This window comes from Anser cygnoides, chromosome 1 (genome assembly GCF_040182565.1).
Source record: "Anser cygnoides isolate HZ-2024a breed goose chromosome 1, Taihu_goose_T2T_genome, whole genome shotgun sequence".
Lineage (NCBI taxonomy): Eukaryota > Metazoa > Chordata > Aves > Anseriformes > Anatidae > Anser > Anser cygnoides.
In genome coordinates, this window is record NC_089873.1 from 113,026,037 (window position 1) to 113,043,913 (window position 17,877).

Sequence of the window (17,877 nt, forward strand, 5' to 3'; positions counted from 1 at the left end):
TATTTGTAAATATCTGGGCATTGTGAGAAGGAGGAAAAAAAAAAAGATTATTCAATGCTCAGACACTAGAGTTACAAAGATTTTTAAAGACCCTTCACAGATCAGCTGCATAATATTGATATTGGATATTGATATTTCCTCTAGCAAAGAGATCTGAATTTTTTAAAATTATGCTTTTTTCTTTCATCTCAGTGGGAAAAAAAATCAATCAGGTGTAAACACTATCATTTGCATCGTCCTTTATCCAGGTAATACCAATTTACCTACTTTTAAGTCTCCCATGGTTATAATTCTATTAGAATCAGGGAAATTCTATTAGATGTAATTCTTCCCTCCACTGCATGGTGCCTTGCAAATGATTGCAAAATGATTTTCATTCAAATCCCCAAAATAGGATAATTATGAACCTGGGTTTTCATCATCATCTTAGTTATTCTTTTTATATTTACCACCTTTAAACTTGCTCCAGAATCTTAGCTACGCAATTAAAACAAAAATCAGGTATTCTCTAGCCCTAATGGTTTTAAAACAAACTGGAACCAATAGAAGAAAATCCAGTGTATTTGTTGTTTGTGAACGATTTCTCTGGTGAACTAATCATACACCTGTATAACTATATGGGGCAACTGCATACAAAAGCCAATGAATTGACTGGTGTCTTCTTGGGGGTACTGCAAGCAGATCATGCTTGGATCACTCCATTAATTTTGTTATCATAATCCAGGCAAATGAAGTCAACAGAGCAGTAAGGATCCAACAGAATACCTTATGCCTGAAGAAGAGGGCCCCATACTGAGTATACTACTGGACGTACCTACACACTAAGCAACAGTCAAGTCAACAAGGCTATAAAATGCCAGAAAACCCTCTGAGATTCAAAGATAGAAACCACCCCAGCACCTGACCACTGAAGAGAAACCAATCCAAGAAATGTAGCCAGGATGCGTGCAAGTACCCAAATCATTCAAAGGATGAGCTGAACTTGAGGAATCCACAATACTATCACAGGCAAATTTTAAAGACCTGCACAGATTAGTCTTTGCAGTACTCTCAGGAAATTTAAAAGCAGAGTTTTGTACTTTTGTTCTGTTCACTTCAGCCCCTCCTCCTTTTGGTAGTAACCTTCAGCTTAAATAGTTGCTCCAAATAATTTGTATTTCCTTTCAAGAACGAATGAATTATTGCTTACTTAACTTCTGTCACTGTAATGAGCCCCTAATGTGAAAAATCTTACCAGAATGGAATCTAACTTTATAAGTGACTGGACAACATGCTAATTACAAACATTAAGTTGATACCTTGAAACTACAAAGATTTTCCGAAAACACTCATTTTCCAAAATACCGATTGAGCCAATAGTTTTTAAGAGCTCCTGAACTTCCCACATACGTTATTTTACTACACACTTCTACCAATTCATCTATTTGACAAAAAATTGTCTCACTCTACAACATTACAACCCCAATCAATTGAATTTTATGTTATTTTGAAACAAATATATTTTAACTGCTGTTCATACTAGGCAGGCAGATATTTGAAAATCATTTCTACAAAGGGAGGTTTAATTTAAAATTCTTGGTGGGAAATTCTATATAACTGAACTTGACTGAACTCTGGCTACAACAGCCAAAATACTGTAGGTATTTTTCAGCATATACAATCTGTATCTGGATGAAGTCCAATGTGAAACGTTACCTCAGTAAGTTAAAAAAAAAAAAAAAAAAAGACGTTTGTGACTTAATGAGCTATAAACGAGGTTGATACAGTCTAGATGGTAACACCAAAAATGACAATGTCACTATGTATTTCAATGATCAGCTTTTAATACTGACAAAATGCAAATGAATCAGTTAATTTCAGGTTTTACCTGTGACTCTGATTTCATTATTTAATTACTCAATAAAAGTAGATATTAAAAAAAAGAGAGAAAGAGCAAAGCTGATATAAATCTAAAGGGAATAAACATTTAATGCTCAAAAATACAGATTGCAGCTGAGTTGATTCTACAAGAAAAAAAGCTTCAAACACTTCAGATGTATCTGAACAAAAATCTAGTCAACAACAAACCTTAAGAGTTTCTTCCAAGGACCCTCCCCAATCAATCTGCATACAAGTACAGGGGATATTGTGCAGAACCCCACAATTCCCTTAAAATGGGAGAACAGTCTGAACAACTATTAATAGCTTCCTTTTTTCTTCCTCTCCTCCTCCTCCCTTTACATTCCCAGATATTAAGTATGTAGTTTTTTCCCTCACCTAGAAACTAAGTATCTGATCTGGTTTCACTAAAACTACTTCTAAAATGCAGTAAAAATGAACCCTATTAAGACAATAGCTCAGAAACCGCTGTTTAAATTTTCTCAGTACATAGTAAAATCTGAACATACAAGCATCAGGAATATTTCGTTTTAACTAATAGTTTCTGCGAGCAAGGAGATGAAGTGCTGAACAGCTGACAAGTACTCACAGTCTTCCCTAAAAATGTGTAATATGTATAAATCTCCTCAAATGGGGCAACTTAATGTAAACAGCTTAAGTTGCAACAAAAAGGAGAACTTCCATTAAGAATCAGAAACTTTTGAAAACAAAGTTCAAAGGCATGGCATGAGCTAGGAGTCTTCAAACGCTTTTTAAAATGAATAGATCTTTCATGTCATTTTCCTCTATCTAGCTCATCCCTGTGCATTCTTACCATCACTTCTTCATGGTTATGGTATTGCTGAATACCAACGCCTCATTTTAAGCCCAACGGCTGTCTCATTTTGAGCCCATCAAACAGCAGTCAAGACATAACCACCATGTCTCAAAAGATTATAGTTCCCTTCTCCAGGCCCCCTCTTCAGTGAGAATTTTACCTAAACGGATGCTCTAGTACTTCCACGTTGCATGCAGAAGTAACTGTATCTTTGTAGTTTTGACTGTACTTTTGCTCCACAAGAAAACAAGTGTCAGCATATTATTTTAGATCATTCCTGTAAAATTATTACAAAATCAGCCAGTCTCATGCAAGAACAAACGTAAAGCCTTCTAATGGCCAAGTCAATGAAGTTACAAATTGTACTAAAGAAATTTCACCTGATAACCTAAATTAAACATTTTGACGGAACAAAAATACAGAAGCTCCCAAACCAGATTAAAAAAGCAAATTCCTCTACAGCGAGAATAAAGCATTTGCAAAAATAAAAACAAAAACTACAAGGAAAAAAAAACACAAAGTATTGGCTGTCTCTTTTCATATTTCACCAGGCATAATTGCAATCTTTTTCACTTCTTGTATTTTCACTTCTCTTGTATTAAAGAACCTGTCTCAGATTAAGGAATTTTGTGGCAGATGAATGCAAGGCCCAAACAGTACCAGGAAAACATGAGCCCGCAACCAAATATTATGCAAATAGGCACAAGAAAAAAGACAGAGAGGAAGAGCTGCTCAGATATTTACAGCTTAATTTTCTATACTATACCTGATTGTAACGATTGCTCTGAAACTACGGATGCAGTAAGAAGGAAACAAGAAAAAGATTAGTCAAATAAGCAATTAAAAAAAAAATCAGAGAGAACACGCTAGAATATACAATTTACTACACGTAACTGTTCAGATCAGTTAAAACACATCATCTATGCTGCAAAATCTAAAGAGTTTCACAACAGTGTTAACAAAGTCCCCTTTCCTGCTCAACTAGTAGATTTAGGTGTGTTGAAGTATTTCTCTGGTTAGTTCCCACCTAGTAGACAACACAAAGACACTACATTCAGTGAAGAGAAACTCATGGTCCTCAGCTGACAGGTGTTGCAAATATGGAAAGGATAGCTTGCGTTCACAGAGAAAGTGAGAATAAACAAGAATGACTTTCGACTAGTTTTGAGGCAAGGTGGATTTAGCAGGTTTCAGATACATGAATAGTTACAATAACACGAAACCTTGTGGTAAAGTGAGAGGAAAACAATCTTTCTGACTCCATGTAGTAATACATTCATTCCCGCAAGATGAATGCTACAATTGGGCAAGATCTTTTTTTCCTTATGCCACAGATTTGCACTGAAGCTCTAACACATTTTTACCACTCCGGGTTAGAAAGTGTCTAGGAAAAAGGTTAAAAAACTGGAAAAGTCAAGAATGTTATTCATCCCTAAAAACTGCAGTAACCCAGCGCTTTGGACATTCTTACCTGGGATCCTAGGAAGAAGATTCAAGCTTAAGCTTCTTCCTTGCTCAAGAACTAGCTCTTTTCTCTCTTACATCCCAGGAGAGTACTCTAAACACAGCCCTACACCTGGATTAGTTGCTGCTTTCCTGCCTGTCACAGCTCCAGAAGGATGAGACACAACTAGGCACTCCTGGGGACTGTGTAGGCTATGTCTCTGTTTGGAAACACAGGTTTCTGTGGCTCACTGCCCCATTCTGATCAGGTGCGCTAGATCGAGGTAGTCAGACCCTCCAAATCCCACAAGACTGTGCCTAAGCAGAACTCCATATTGAAATCTCTCTCTGATTTAGATGCAGAATTTCACCCACAGCCTGACAAACTTTGGTGGTGCACACATTCCTGGGAAAGGGCTTCTTACACAAAAAATAATGTTGTGATGGAAACTCATTTACCAGGAATTTTCTCATAGCTCCTGTTATCTGAAATTTTCTTCCATTAGCTCCTTGGTAGAAGAAACCAGAATGATGACAAACACTAGCCCTCTTGAGCTTGTGAAAAGAATAAATGTTTTGCATTTAGTTTAACACCACAATGAGAAGTTCTTCACTGACATAACAGATCAAGTCAAGGAAAACCTTTATTAAAAAATGACATTTTTAAAATAAACCAGGATATTTTTCCCCCCAAAATTCAGCAAGTAATTGTTGTGGTTAACACTTGCCATAAACAGACTTGAAGAACTGAACAAACCATAGCTCACATGCATCTAACGTAAAGTTCAGACAAATACGCTCCACAAATATTTACCTATTACACCACCAGGTATGAACAAAATACAAACAGTAAAGAAATGACTGCAGCATGTTAGTTTGGTAGTATTAGTAAAGCAGAAGTATCTTTTTATCTTTTAATAAGCCAACAGAATATAAAATAGCATTTACACTTTCCAATACTGCTTTGAAAACAGACTCCATACAGCTTTCTTATATTAAATAGTTATGAGACAGATTAAAATCCTGAAAGACACATACCGCGTAAACTGCTGGTGGTTAAGAGAGCCCGTGCTTTATCTGCTAAATCACTATTTAGGGTATTTCCCAATAACAAAACATCAATGGCCTCCTGCTTGGAGCTATCAAAAAAGTTATTTTGAATCGTTCTGGTCACAGAACGAGCACCATCCTTCAGCTTTCCAGCCTGTTAGGGAGGAATACGTATAAAATATTTTATGTTGGACATTGCTCACAAAAACATTGGCAATATTCATTAACATTTTTGTAAACTGCAATAATGATTTTAATATCTAAGGCAATTTCCTTCCTTTGGTGTTAAATAAAAGTCTCCTGAGCTTACTGTACTACATCTGCTTTTTTTCTCAAATGCTAAACAACATGCTAATACCTTCAAGACATATCTAAGAACCAGATTGTTCCAGTTTAAATTATTTAAATTAAGCAAAATACTGTAGGAAGGGGAATAACAGTTTTTCCTAAACCCTTAGTCTTCAAAAATTAAATTGATATAATGCCATGTTTAGACCATGATACAGGATTTTGGGCGTTTCCCCAAATAGTGAGATGAAGAAGCACTTGAGTCCAAATGTCATGATACATGAATATGTATGCATATATGCACATACGAGCATATTAGTTCAGAATTCACGTTCTGAAATACCCGTGTTACAAAAGGGATAGCTTCAATTTATTAAGACCCCTTAACTTTTTAAAATAACATGCAAGTCTCATGCAGTATCCCAGAAGGAACATATTCACTAATCTATAGCTACATATGTACCAAGGCGCTGTCACTGCACACACTGCACACCAGCAGCACAACAGAACAGTGCTCTGAAAGAGCAGTGTCTTACAACAGTAGCTCAGCAAGAATCTCCAAGAGATGCACTGGTACTACAGATAGTCTTGTGGGTCAGACAGCTAGAGGATAACGTAATCAACATGCCATGCAGTCTCCTAATTGATTCAAAACCCTGCAGTGTTAACCTGTGTACAGAGCACTGACAATGACTTCCCAGGCACAAAGACATTTTCTTAATTACATGGCTTAGTGTGTCTTATGCACACAAGTTTTTTTTTTGCCTGCAAAGCATACATAAACACATGCTATGGCATGTGCATGAAATGCAGACCATAACCTATCAGGGATGCTGCATGGTATTATATTATTATAAAAAATGCTCTAAGTTTACAGCTTGCATCGTTCATGAAGGTCTCTTAAATGCACATAGGAAAAAAGACAAGCTTAAAAAAACTACAAACCCAAGCCATCGTTTAGTTCAATTAATTGTACTACATAACATGAAGAGAAACTACTCTTTTGTCAAGGATAAGTAGTAGCAAATTTGCAGCATGATTTTGTAAGATAATGTGAATGAAGCGTTGAGGAGCATACTATTGCAATAGACTTTTAATAGGATGCTGCTCGCTTTCTGTCAGACAATGTATAACTTAAGACATGATCCAAAAACACACTCACCATTCACATATCAGGCAATTAATTGAAAGGAACCCAGAGAAAGCAAAAGAAAGAGTAGGTAAGGAGTTAGATGTAATTAGTATAATTCTCAAAGGACTGTTTTTCAGTATAGAAACGTACATTAACACATTTAAGGTTAAAATATTTTTTCTCCTCTCCTAAATTTCCATATTTTTACTTCTAAGTAATCTTGGACTTTGAAGAATCAAACTGACAAGCAAGAAATGGAAGAACTTCAAACATCAAACTTTGCATTTGAGAAATGAGAATAACAACTTAAAAACCACGTTTTTAAATATAGCAGAATGCTCTTGAAGATACGAACTAGTGACCCGGTCAAGTTGCACTGGAAGAATACAAGTAATGTATGGCTTTGCAAGTATTGAAGATCCTTTTTGGACACAAAGACTTCTATCAGGGACACTGTATTTGCGTTATGAGACTTGGTACTCATTAACAGTTGTACCAGGGCAAGGATCCCTAGCACAGCAATTGACTATTCTGCATTATTACAAAAACAGCAGAGTAAATATACTCTGCATTTTACACATTAAAAATTTAAGTGTAAATACAATAAATGCATTTTATAAAGTAACAATTTAAAGTAGTCTAATGAATGTCAGGAACATATTAATTCAGGAGAAGAAACAAGTGAGGCTGAATGAGAAAGTCAGGAGAAGAGGAAACACCCCAAAAAATACTTACTGTAGTTTTCTTGAGGGTCTGGGTGACATTTTGGTAAGAAAATAAAACTAAACACTTTTAACTAAATTCCACTCTATACTAAAATAGATGCAATTACCAAGTGAGAAGGTCTTGTATGCACCAAGTAAGGGCAGAATCAGCAACAAGATTATTTACTTGTTTTCTTTTTAATGTAGCTTACTGTGATGCCTCGTACTTGGGCAGAGAAGGACCCTGATATGGTTTGAATGAACAAGTGATGGGAAAAAAAGTAGTCAACTATGAGTACATAGTATATATACAAATGAAACAGAGACCATGGAATGAGAAGCATTGTATTCTTGAATACAAACAACTGTATGAAAAAAATTCTTGAAGGAACTAAGGGCAAAAATTACTATGGCTCAACATTTGTTTGTCTTGACAGGTATCACCTGACGAGAGAGAGTTATGGAAACAAGAAAAGTGACACTGTTAAAAAGGAAAGTAAGAGGCAGCATTAGGAAATCTGAACCACTCAAGCATCAACATAGACAAAACAAATTGATGAGAAACAGAGCATTACATTTGCAGTATAGTACAGAATTGTTATTGTAATATTAAAAAGGAAGGTAGAAACAGAATTTGGTTGTTTTTCTTCAGCAATTGCAGAACTAAAAAGAAATAGCTGAATGAGCATGCAAAGGAAAAATACCCATCTATAAGTTGTTAAATTTTAGCACTATTAATAAACACTAGAAGCATGATCAACAATGTCCAGGGGAATACATTTTAAAAGAAAGATGATATACTGAATGAAACCAAAACAACAGAAGGCAGAAAAATGAAACTTTTCAAAGAAACTAAAGCTGATTTGAATATACTTTTTTTTTTTTTTTTTTAAATATATATAGCTATGATCTAAAGAAATAAAAGCTTCGAGCCTCATCATTTCCTACAGAATAGTATTATCTGGGAAGCATTAGTCTGACTAATAAAGGATGTACTGAAGCAAGATCTGGTTATCAACATAATCAAACTTTTCTCATTAAACGTTTGTTTTTTTTTTCCCATTAGTTTGTTTTTTATTACAACAAAAACACACAAAAAAAGAAAATCTCATCCCTCTTAAATTCATGGCAGAATTAAAAAATAACATGCACACATTGAATATTGCTCAAGCTCTAAAATAAAATGTACTCTACCTTAGCTTTTCCTTCAAGGGCTCCAGTTCCAGCATAAATTTTACTGACAGAATCACCATTGACAGACCACATGGATCGGAAAACTTCCTGAAAGCGAGTAACCAGTTGAGGCTTCTCTGCTAATCCTAATACCTCCAGCTGTTTTGTTAGCATCTGCAATAATTGAAAGCAACATTTGCAAGAAGATCTTTGAAATCTTTAAATACTTATTCAAAGGTATATCATATCTCTTCAGCATATAATCACCCCCCCAAAAAATCTTTGTTTTATATACATAATGCTGAACAAACTGATACCTTGTCATGTTTACGGAGCTGACTTGTACCTGTAACCTTAGCTTCAGCATTTCATTTTCTTTTAAAGATAAGTAGCAGTATAGGAGAAGAATTACGTAGTTGAGTTGTAAATATTTTCTTCTAAAAAATCACTAGTTATAAAATGAGCTGGTTTTGGTTCTCAAGTCTTTCGACTTAAATAATTTAGGACTAGAACACTTCTTGTTTCCCCCCAAAAAAAGAGTAATACAGGTCAACGTGTTTGTTATTATCAAAACGCATCAGGAATGGAGCTCAGTGATGAGTGAAATCACAACGGCTGCTGTCATTCATTCTGTTTTCATGCATAAGTTTTTCTCACAGACCGTAGTCTTCACACTTGCAGTCAATATACCTGAATTAATTTTTCCACTATCTGTTCTACATTAAATACATTTATATATAGAAACACATTATTCTACATTTAGGTTGCATTATTTAAATACAGTATTACTTTCAGGGACGTAGAAATGGGATATTGTACCTTTCTTGAAATCCTGGTTTATGGAATCAAGTTTACTTGCCAAAAAAAAATCAGGTCAGCCTATTGTTTATGGCTACCACCGTTAATACTGAAAATAAGTACCAAAGATTAAAGCTAATAAAAGAAGCTATTTTCAAGAGCTTTTAAAAATCTTTAAAACCTTGAGGTATTCTCTGGCAAGGAGGAGGAGTCTAAAATGATGAAGGGTAAGATTTTGCATAGATAGTTTTCTGAAGGCTGGGGAGAAATTAACAAAAGTTACAAAAGGAATCTTGTAGAGAAAATTAAGTAGAAATAAATGAGAAAAACTTCAGAAATTGCGTACTTCATCTTGTAATTTTAGCTGGTGATCCATAGCTCAGTAATTTATAAACGAAGAGAATACTGTTTAAAAAAAAATAAATTTAGGTTGTAGAATTTTAAAATTAAGTAAGCAGCTGGTAAGGACTTACAGTTTTCCTTCTTATTAATTAGATTTTACAATTTTAGCTCATATATTTTAGCTGAAATTATTATTTAGCTCTAAAAAAGGAAAAGTTTGACACATCTGGCCTAAAAAGAAAAATCGCTCTCAATCCTTAAAAGGCATGACAAAGCAAAATTTAGAGATGTGAATCTATGTTTGCCATGCACACATTATACTATACTTTCTTTTATGCCATAAAAACTACTGTAATATCATTAAAATACAAGAGGCAATGTTTCACAATGTTTCGAGAGCAAGCCAACTTGCTGAAGCACAGCCCTGCAAGAGGACTGAATCCCACGGTTCATGTCCAACTCCACATTGACCTGCGTGTGGCCAAAGCCTCAACCACAACTTTCTCCCATGAAAAATCCACTGCACAGTGCTGTGAAAATAAGATGACACAGCACTGGCAGATGCTAACCGTAATCTTACATGCTGAACAACTTCACCTAACAGAGTAATTGGGAATGTTTTTGTGTACGACACTACCACCAATTCTGGAATTGCATACCTGAAGCTTAAAAGCCAAACAGATACCTAAAAAAAAGAGTGAAACGTTTTTCTTAATGCTGCATGACTGCTGTGTAATTACCACTACTACACAACCACGGCTTCTGCAAACTACTAAGAGCTGGCTGCCCACAGAATAAGAGTATCATTCTATAAATTGAACGGCAACCTATGTTACATTTTAATTCAGCTATCATACAGAACACACAGCTACTTTTACCATCTGACTCCTACAGAAGCACCAGGAGCAACTTTATCTCGAAATCCATGTTATTTTTTCCTACCTCTAAGCCAAAGAAAGCCTGCACGCTGTTTGTTCTATCCAGACAGTCCAAGCAGTTTGTTCTGACAGTGCCACTTTGAGATCTGTGCCAAGGACAACGAGAGACAGAGAGAAAACAACTGAAATAACTCATTTAACACACATATCGTCAGCAAAAGACGGGGACATCAAGATCTGAACCAGAATAGTAAATCTGGGTATTGTCACTGCATTGTTACTGTCATCTCAAGTACGTTTATAAATGCATCAGCAATAGAGGGTTAGCTACAATAACAACAGGGAATTTTGCAACGGTGTTCATTACGCAAAAGTAATTTATTTTCTGCAAATAAAATAAGACTATTTTTTCTGCCTTTCTCCTTGCTTCTTGGTTAAGGTATCATGCAAGATGAAGTTTTATTTTCAAAGAATCTAACTAACATATTTCGCAAGAATTTCAGAGGAAAAAGATAATAAAAATGAAAACAAAACTAAGAACATATTAGGACAATTGTTTGATTTCCTTAATTAAACTGAGAGTAACAGGAATTTCAACCTCTCTTTACTTGCTCTTTCCTCCCCAAATAAAAATGAAAAAATAAACCTCTTCCCTTTAGCTCAACAGATGCTTGAGGCCTTCAGGGTCCCTGAAGTGCTGTCTTTCTTTGAAAGAAGCCCATCAATCCATGCTAAAAAGCTCTCAGAAGGATCACAATAGGCAATGTCCATGTTCTTCTCGGCTGGCTATGAGAACGAACTTCTGACGGTTCTCCCAGTGATTTACACTTTTTGTCTTTCAACATTCCCACTACACGCTTTGTCCAATTAAGTGAGTAAAGCTTCATCACACTTTACTTGACATCTATTTTTTTTTTTAACTCTACTTGAACATCTAATCAGAAAAGTGTTGAAAATTTTGAAAAACCTTCTACAAGATTATTTCATTTCATTACTATCTGTTTGATTTTAAATAGAAATCAGCTTAAGACCAGTATTAGAAGAAAAACTTACATTCTCCAAAGGAGATAGTCCATGAACTCCATGCAATTCTTAAAGTTATCGTAACTCACAGCCTATTTTGCTTTCATTTTGTTATCGGATGATATCAGTTGACACTCCAGCAAGACCAAGCAGTACACTCCACAAAGGGATGGGAGTATACCATTTTTATGGTATAAAAAAAAGTTTATAATGCTTTTGGAGAAGCGTTTTGAGGTGGCTATGGGACAGAACAGAGTGGCATTGTAACCCTCTTCTCCCCTCCCACGGCACTAGAAGATGGAAGCCAGGACATTGCAGCATCCCCTTGCTCAACAATTCTGCTCTCATGGAAAACCCCACACAGCAGCTCTGCTCTGGTGTTGATTAAAAGGAGGAAGGGTGTGAAGGGGAGAAGAACAGGAATGTTGCCTATTTCTAACCCTGCCTCTCTTTTCCTGCTGAGATAAGCACAGCCTTTGCTCGAGGAAAAGGGATAGGGAAATAAGGACAGAAGTACACGTACAGCAGGACTGGGCAGCACAGAGCAGGGGATAAAATCCCTGCTACCACAGAGGTACAGACCCCCAGAGCTCTGCTAACAACTATAATTACGGTTACTGCCATGGTAACAGTTTACTGCCCATTGCAATCCCCAACACTTCCACAACTACTAGAAAGAATTTCTCTCTTTATCAGAAGTTAGAGCTAAAAAGAATTTGGTAAAATTGGAAATGCGTGACTTAAAGCAAACATCAGCTGCTAAAAATGTCTCTCTAGACTACCTTTGTCTCCTCTTCCTCAACTACCTGTACTAGAATAAGTTGTTACTTTGATGATGTATCATCATATTAACTGCAAAAAGCACAGACTGCTGATCAAAATTAAGTAATACATCTAGTCTTCAAGGTTACTGAACAGCTGCTTGTACATTTTTACACAAGGACATTTCAATGTATATTTTTTGCACACACCTTGATAAGATGCTTTTGTAATTGTAATTCTCCCAAGTGGCAAAAACTTTATTTTAAAGCCTCTATAAAGATCTTACAATAAGAAGGTATTATGACTCATTACATTTTAAACTTCTATGGCTATTGTGAGTTACTCATTTTGTGGAGAATTGAATCTGTCAATAGGGAAAATCCAGACAAACAAATTTTGAGGAAGATTGTACTGAACATCAACATTCACAACAAACAGAAAGTGGTACGCTCTATTGCTGAAGAAATTATGAATAACGTTATACAGGGAAAAACATTCATTCTTTAATCCTATATGGGTACACCCAAGAAAAAGGACAATTCCCCATTCTCACCAAAATGATGAAAATTAAGTCATACACCACCAATGTCTCATTTTCCATCAAGACTTTCAGAGCATATTCAGAACGAGACAAAATTTGAATAAAATAAGCAATTCATACTTTAGCTGTTGAACATCATCTTGTATACAATAAAAATACAACAACATAAATAACTAGAAATATTTTTCCTCTTACCCTCTTGCTACAGGGTAACGAGTACCCTAAAAACATAATTTAATTTGAGTAAAGTTACAGAAAACACAAACCTTTTAACTTCTTTTCCATCAAAATAAAAAAATCCACACTCTAAGAATTTCTGGACTTGAGGTTTAAGCACACTGTGTAGTTTTTCTGCTTTTCCACCTTTAACCATTTGATGATAGTCAAAGTTCACCATTTTGATATCAGCTGAATGTTCAGATGCTTTCAAGTGGCTCTGATATTTTAAATAGAAGAAAAACATAAATATACCAATAAATGAACATAGAACAGCTTAGGCTAAATACGAGGTTAACTAATAGATCAACATTTTTAAAGCAGTTCTATTACATGCTTTCTGTAATGAAAAGAAGAAAACATTATTATTATTATAGTTCAATAAGTCACTCAGAATTGATTAATATTTTGCCTGTGTTTTTTCTTGCCACAATCAAAGTCAGCTTTTTTGCTTACAATACTAGGGGTCACCAAGACAGTATGCATATGAAAGCTGCTTCTTCTGCTAAAATGCTTCAGCTTGCAAAGAGCTGTTTCAGTGGAAGCCCTTTTAGACATGGCTGCCAGCAATGAGGACTGACTAAATACTCCATAAACTACAGGAATTAAAAAAAAAAAAAAAAAAAAAAGAAATTCAGATCGCTGTGGAGGGTGGTTTGAGCAAAACTTCCCCAATTATTCCCTGAAAAATCCTAAAAGTGCTCACAAAATCTTTGTTGGTAGAGCTATAAGCAGTTTTAGGCATTGATACACATATGGGAGCAATGATGTCTCCTGCCAGGATAGCTTGGATACATAAAAAGTGCTAGTAAATTACCTAAAATATTCAACCATTGTAATACAAAGAGAAAAGGAAAAAGGGGAAGGGAAACAACACACGGCTGCTGACATGTTCTCTGGCTTCAAACAGAGCTTCTCAAATTGTCAGCATTTGCAGACTACAGCGTGACAGTTATTTTTAACCTACCTAGCAGGAATTCATAGAAGTAGCCAGTTACAGTCAATACCTTCTGAACAAATACTCCTATTTAATCAAAAAGCAGCTTTTAAGTTTAAATTGCAAAACTAATTTGTGATTTTTTTTTTAAATATTTAAGTAATATACCCAGAAATGCCGACATTTTAAGAAGAAATGCCACAGTATGAAATGCCATGTAGTATCAATTGCCAGCATTACTGTGCAAAAAAGATTTCCTTTATAAATAGGCCACTTATAAGCATAAAATATGAAAATAACTGAACATCTTTCAATGTTGTCTATGTTTCTGTTAAAATTTTTCAGTAACAAATCTGAAGAGAATCAAAAAATAACTGTAAATCTAGTTTTTAAAAAAAATCATTTCATTTTACTTATATTAAGCGGTACTTATGATAAATGCAATTTTAACTCCAAGCAGTAGATGCTGCAGGGGATAGCACACCTATTTCATTTTTTCAAAGGTTATATAAAAGCTTCATAACAAGCACGCAAATTTTAAGGATATGCACAGTGCAAGAATGGTAGTACTTACCTGAAAAGCTTTGCTGAGCATGTGCTCCCCTTCTTTTGCCCCAAGTAAATTTACAATAATTTGCTTGCCATATAAATTTTTAAGAGTTCGGAAATGCCTGTTAACAGAAGAAAAATTCCACACATTTTCTGGCATGCTGAAAATTAACATGAACAGGTGGAACCCTGACTGAGACACTACACAAATGTACTGGCTACTCTAATAATTCCTGCAGGCCTTTTATTACATCATGGCCAAACAAGCCAATATCACTGAATGATAGCATCTATCAACTGACTGATGTTTAATTAGGATAATAGCACCAAAAATGTGTTTAACAAAATACGTTTAGTTAAAACCATAAGGCTATGAAACTGAACTATCATGACAGGAATAAAATTGAAATACAGATTTCACTCTTATAAAGCAGCTGACAAATATAGATTATTCAATGTAAACCTATTACAATTTTTGTTCTCAATTTAATAAAGTATTCACACACTTAAATTTTCTTCAAACTTTTCAACAAAGCACTCAGAGGTACAAACAAACCTGTAGCAGTTTGAAAAAGCTGCCCAGGCAGTTCACTGCTTTGCTGAATCACAGTATTGCACAAGCAAAGCCTCCTGTTTGAAATAACATATCCATCACACTGATGCATCACTCATTAGTAGCTTGTAGAGCATTAACAAAAAGCCAAGACATCACTTCACCTGTCAAAAGCTGGTGCATTTGCCTCAAAACCCCTTGACATTCTGACACGATGGGATCCCACCTATGACATGAAGATTACGTTAAATTATTTGTCTTTACACATTTGACTAACTCTTCAAAGACCTCTTAATCCTAAATGTGACCTAAAAATTCATTTCACTACCTAAATTAAATCCCCCAAATTTATTCTACGTGCTACACTGTGCATTCTTTTATTGATTTTTCTTAAGTTCCTCTTATTTTTCTAAAAATAACTTTTTTGATTGAATATATTTAGTCACATCATCTAATTACTTCTTGTTCTGAATGAAAGGTATGTATATATTTTAGTGGCTCTACTTATTATATGTCTAGCTTAAGGAACCTAGAGTAACTATGAAGAATGAACTTTTTAGAATTTTCCCTATAAAAATATATCACAACAGTAGTTGCTGATACAATCCCTTTTTCAAGAAAACTGGGATGTAATTATATTGCAGTTACTCTTGACCCATACGACTTCTTGAAAAGGCTCATACTCGAGAACAATTCAAAAAAAACGAGTCTCTTTGTATGCCCTTAGATAACCTATTTTGAAACAGCAATTTAAATTAAAATAGAAAAACTCAATTTCAGAAACAAAACATCTCAAAGCACTGGATGTTAGTTACATCTAACGGATGCAAAACAGCATTCAAAGACCCGAGAGTAGCAGGCTTCGTGTATTAAACAATAGCACCTACTTGCTCCCAAAGGACAACCTCATCCTAATCGGTAATTGTGCAGAAGAGCCTAAACACTACTCTAAGATGCCTAAAAAGACATGAATAATAATTAGAGCCATCTCCTGCTTACCTGCAGGCCTGGCTGTTCCCAAAATAATGGAACAGATCCTCGAATCTGTATGAAAGACGACACAGAATCATCTAAAAATATCACCTGTTGAGAAAAAAAATCATAGTATTAATAGGCATTAGGGAGTATAAGAAAGTTTTAGTTTTCTTAGCCTTAGCTACACACAGAAAATATATTTACACATGGCCTATTCCACTGTGTAAGCTAAAATACCAGTTGTCTTCCCCACGCTTTTTCCTCTCCCCACTCTGAACAATTCATATAGGAAGTTCTGGCACTTCTATACTTCCTGCCAAACCATGATTCAGAAAGTCTAAGCAAATACATCAAGATTTTATTAATATCGCCTGAATGACTTTAAAAAATTGGTAAGAATTTCCTGTATGTTTTCTGCTTCTTACATCACAAGACCCATAACAGTTGGGATGTAAACCTATGCACAGAAAATAACAATGCAGCCTACTCAGAACACCTGCACAGATTTTGTGCATTAGAATCCAAAATACAGCGGTGTGCTGTGTGTAAAGGAAAGAAAACTAAGTAGGATGATATGCCACAGTCATCTAGTGACATTATCTGCCAGGAAACTTGGACAGAGAAACTCTAACGACAGCGTTCTGACTAAGCTCCTAAAATTGGATGTGTATGGACAGAGCCCTATCTAGATAAAATCCTGCTGAAGTCACCTAGGCTTTGCAGGAGTCAGTCAGTCAAAGATACCTACTGACATGAATACAGTTGCAGGAACAACACCTTGATAACTAGGTTATCATAAGAAATAAGCAAAGAAAGTCCAGCAAAGAACGATTCAATAGCTTTGTACATTTCTCTATAATAAGGGCAATCAAATGCAGTGGAATTACAGTAGCTTTAAAGACTACCTTTAGCTGAGCCACATTAAGTAACCATAGGAATGCTTTTATCTTTGCCCAACCACCAGATAACACAAATTTGCCAAAATCTCTTTTGCTGATGTTTACAATTAGCTCAAGCTAAAAGTAGTACATGCTCACTCACAGCTCAGGTTAAGAGCAATTATGGCCACCTACAGCAGTTCAGCTGACGCGTAGCAACTTCTTAGGCTACTAAAACTCAGACCCATGCATGCCCTGACCTCAAGCTACACTAAAAACCAAGATCATCGAATTATGTAAGCTACTTAGTTTCCTTATTCAGCAGCAAAGGAACTATTCCTGTATCTTTGGTTATAGACGACTCACAATCTGTTGAGTTAGGGCAAAAAACTATCCACATGCTTGTTTATATTGAGCTCATCAGGCAAGTGAATGTGCACTGTAACTAACATACCTGCTCTGTTTCAACAAAATTTGCAACGTGACCATCATCATTAGTTCCCCGAACATTAAACCTGGTGCCAGCTCGTTCACAGCTTAGTCGTGAAATGAGACAAGCCTTTGCCTGCTTGTGAGCTGCATAAATTGTCCTTATCTCCACTCCTCCACACATGAGCCGTAACAACCAGTCATCACAATTCACACCATAGTGCTTCAGATGTAGATGCAGTGATTGGTTCCTATCAGGAAAAAAAAATGGGAAGGAAATAAAGCACAGCTCAATTTGTTAAGCCGGCTGCTAACTTCTTAGATCTTATGCCCACTACTACAGATAAGAGAAGAACATCATGTATGACAATTTCATGATATAATTATTATTTAAATATACTTGAAATAGCAAAGGTCCCAAGAGAATTGCTTTGATCACGGCACTATAAGAGTATGGGGTGTAGCCATGAATTGTAATGATCTCAAAAAAAAATAAATAACCAACACTTAC

The 17,877-nt window shown here is 35.5% G+C and overlaps 1 protein-coding gene across 12 annotated transcripts in view; it reads right to left on the minus strand.

Moving 5' to 3' along the window:
- The window catches only part of SYNJ1 (synaptojanin 1), a 64,374-nt gene that overhangs the window by 32,024 nt on the left and 14,473 nt on the right, over positions 1–17,877 (minus strand). For 9 of the 12 annotated variants that reach the window (XM_066978139.1, XM_066978126.1, XM_066978133.1 and 6 more), the window contains 8 exons: positions 17,392–17,617; positions 16,084–16,167; positions 15,249–15,310; positions 14,557–14,653; positions 13,096–13,265; positions 10,568–10,649; positions 8,507–8,659; positions 5,177–5,342 (listed from right to left, as the gene is read on the minus strand). In XM_066978139.1, coding sequence (XP_066834240.1) covers positions 5,177–5,342; positions 8,507–8,659; positions 10,568–10,649; positions 13,096–13,265; positions 14,557–14,653; positions 15,249–15,310; positions 16,084–16,167; positions 17,392–17,617 — 1,040 coding nt within the window. The remainder of the gene's footprint in view (positions 1–5,176; positions 5,343–8,506; positions 8,660–10,567; positions 10,650–13,095; positions 13,266–14,556; positions 14,654–15,248; positions 15,311–16,083; positions 16,168–17,391; positions 17,618–17,877) is intronic. The other 3 variants (XM_066978153.1, XM_066978160.1, XM_066978157.1) reach the window with 1 other exon arrangement.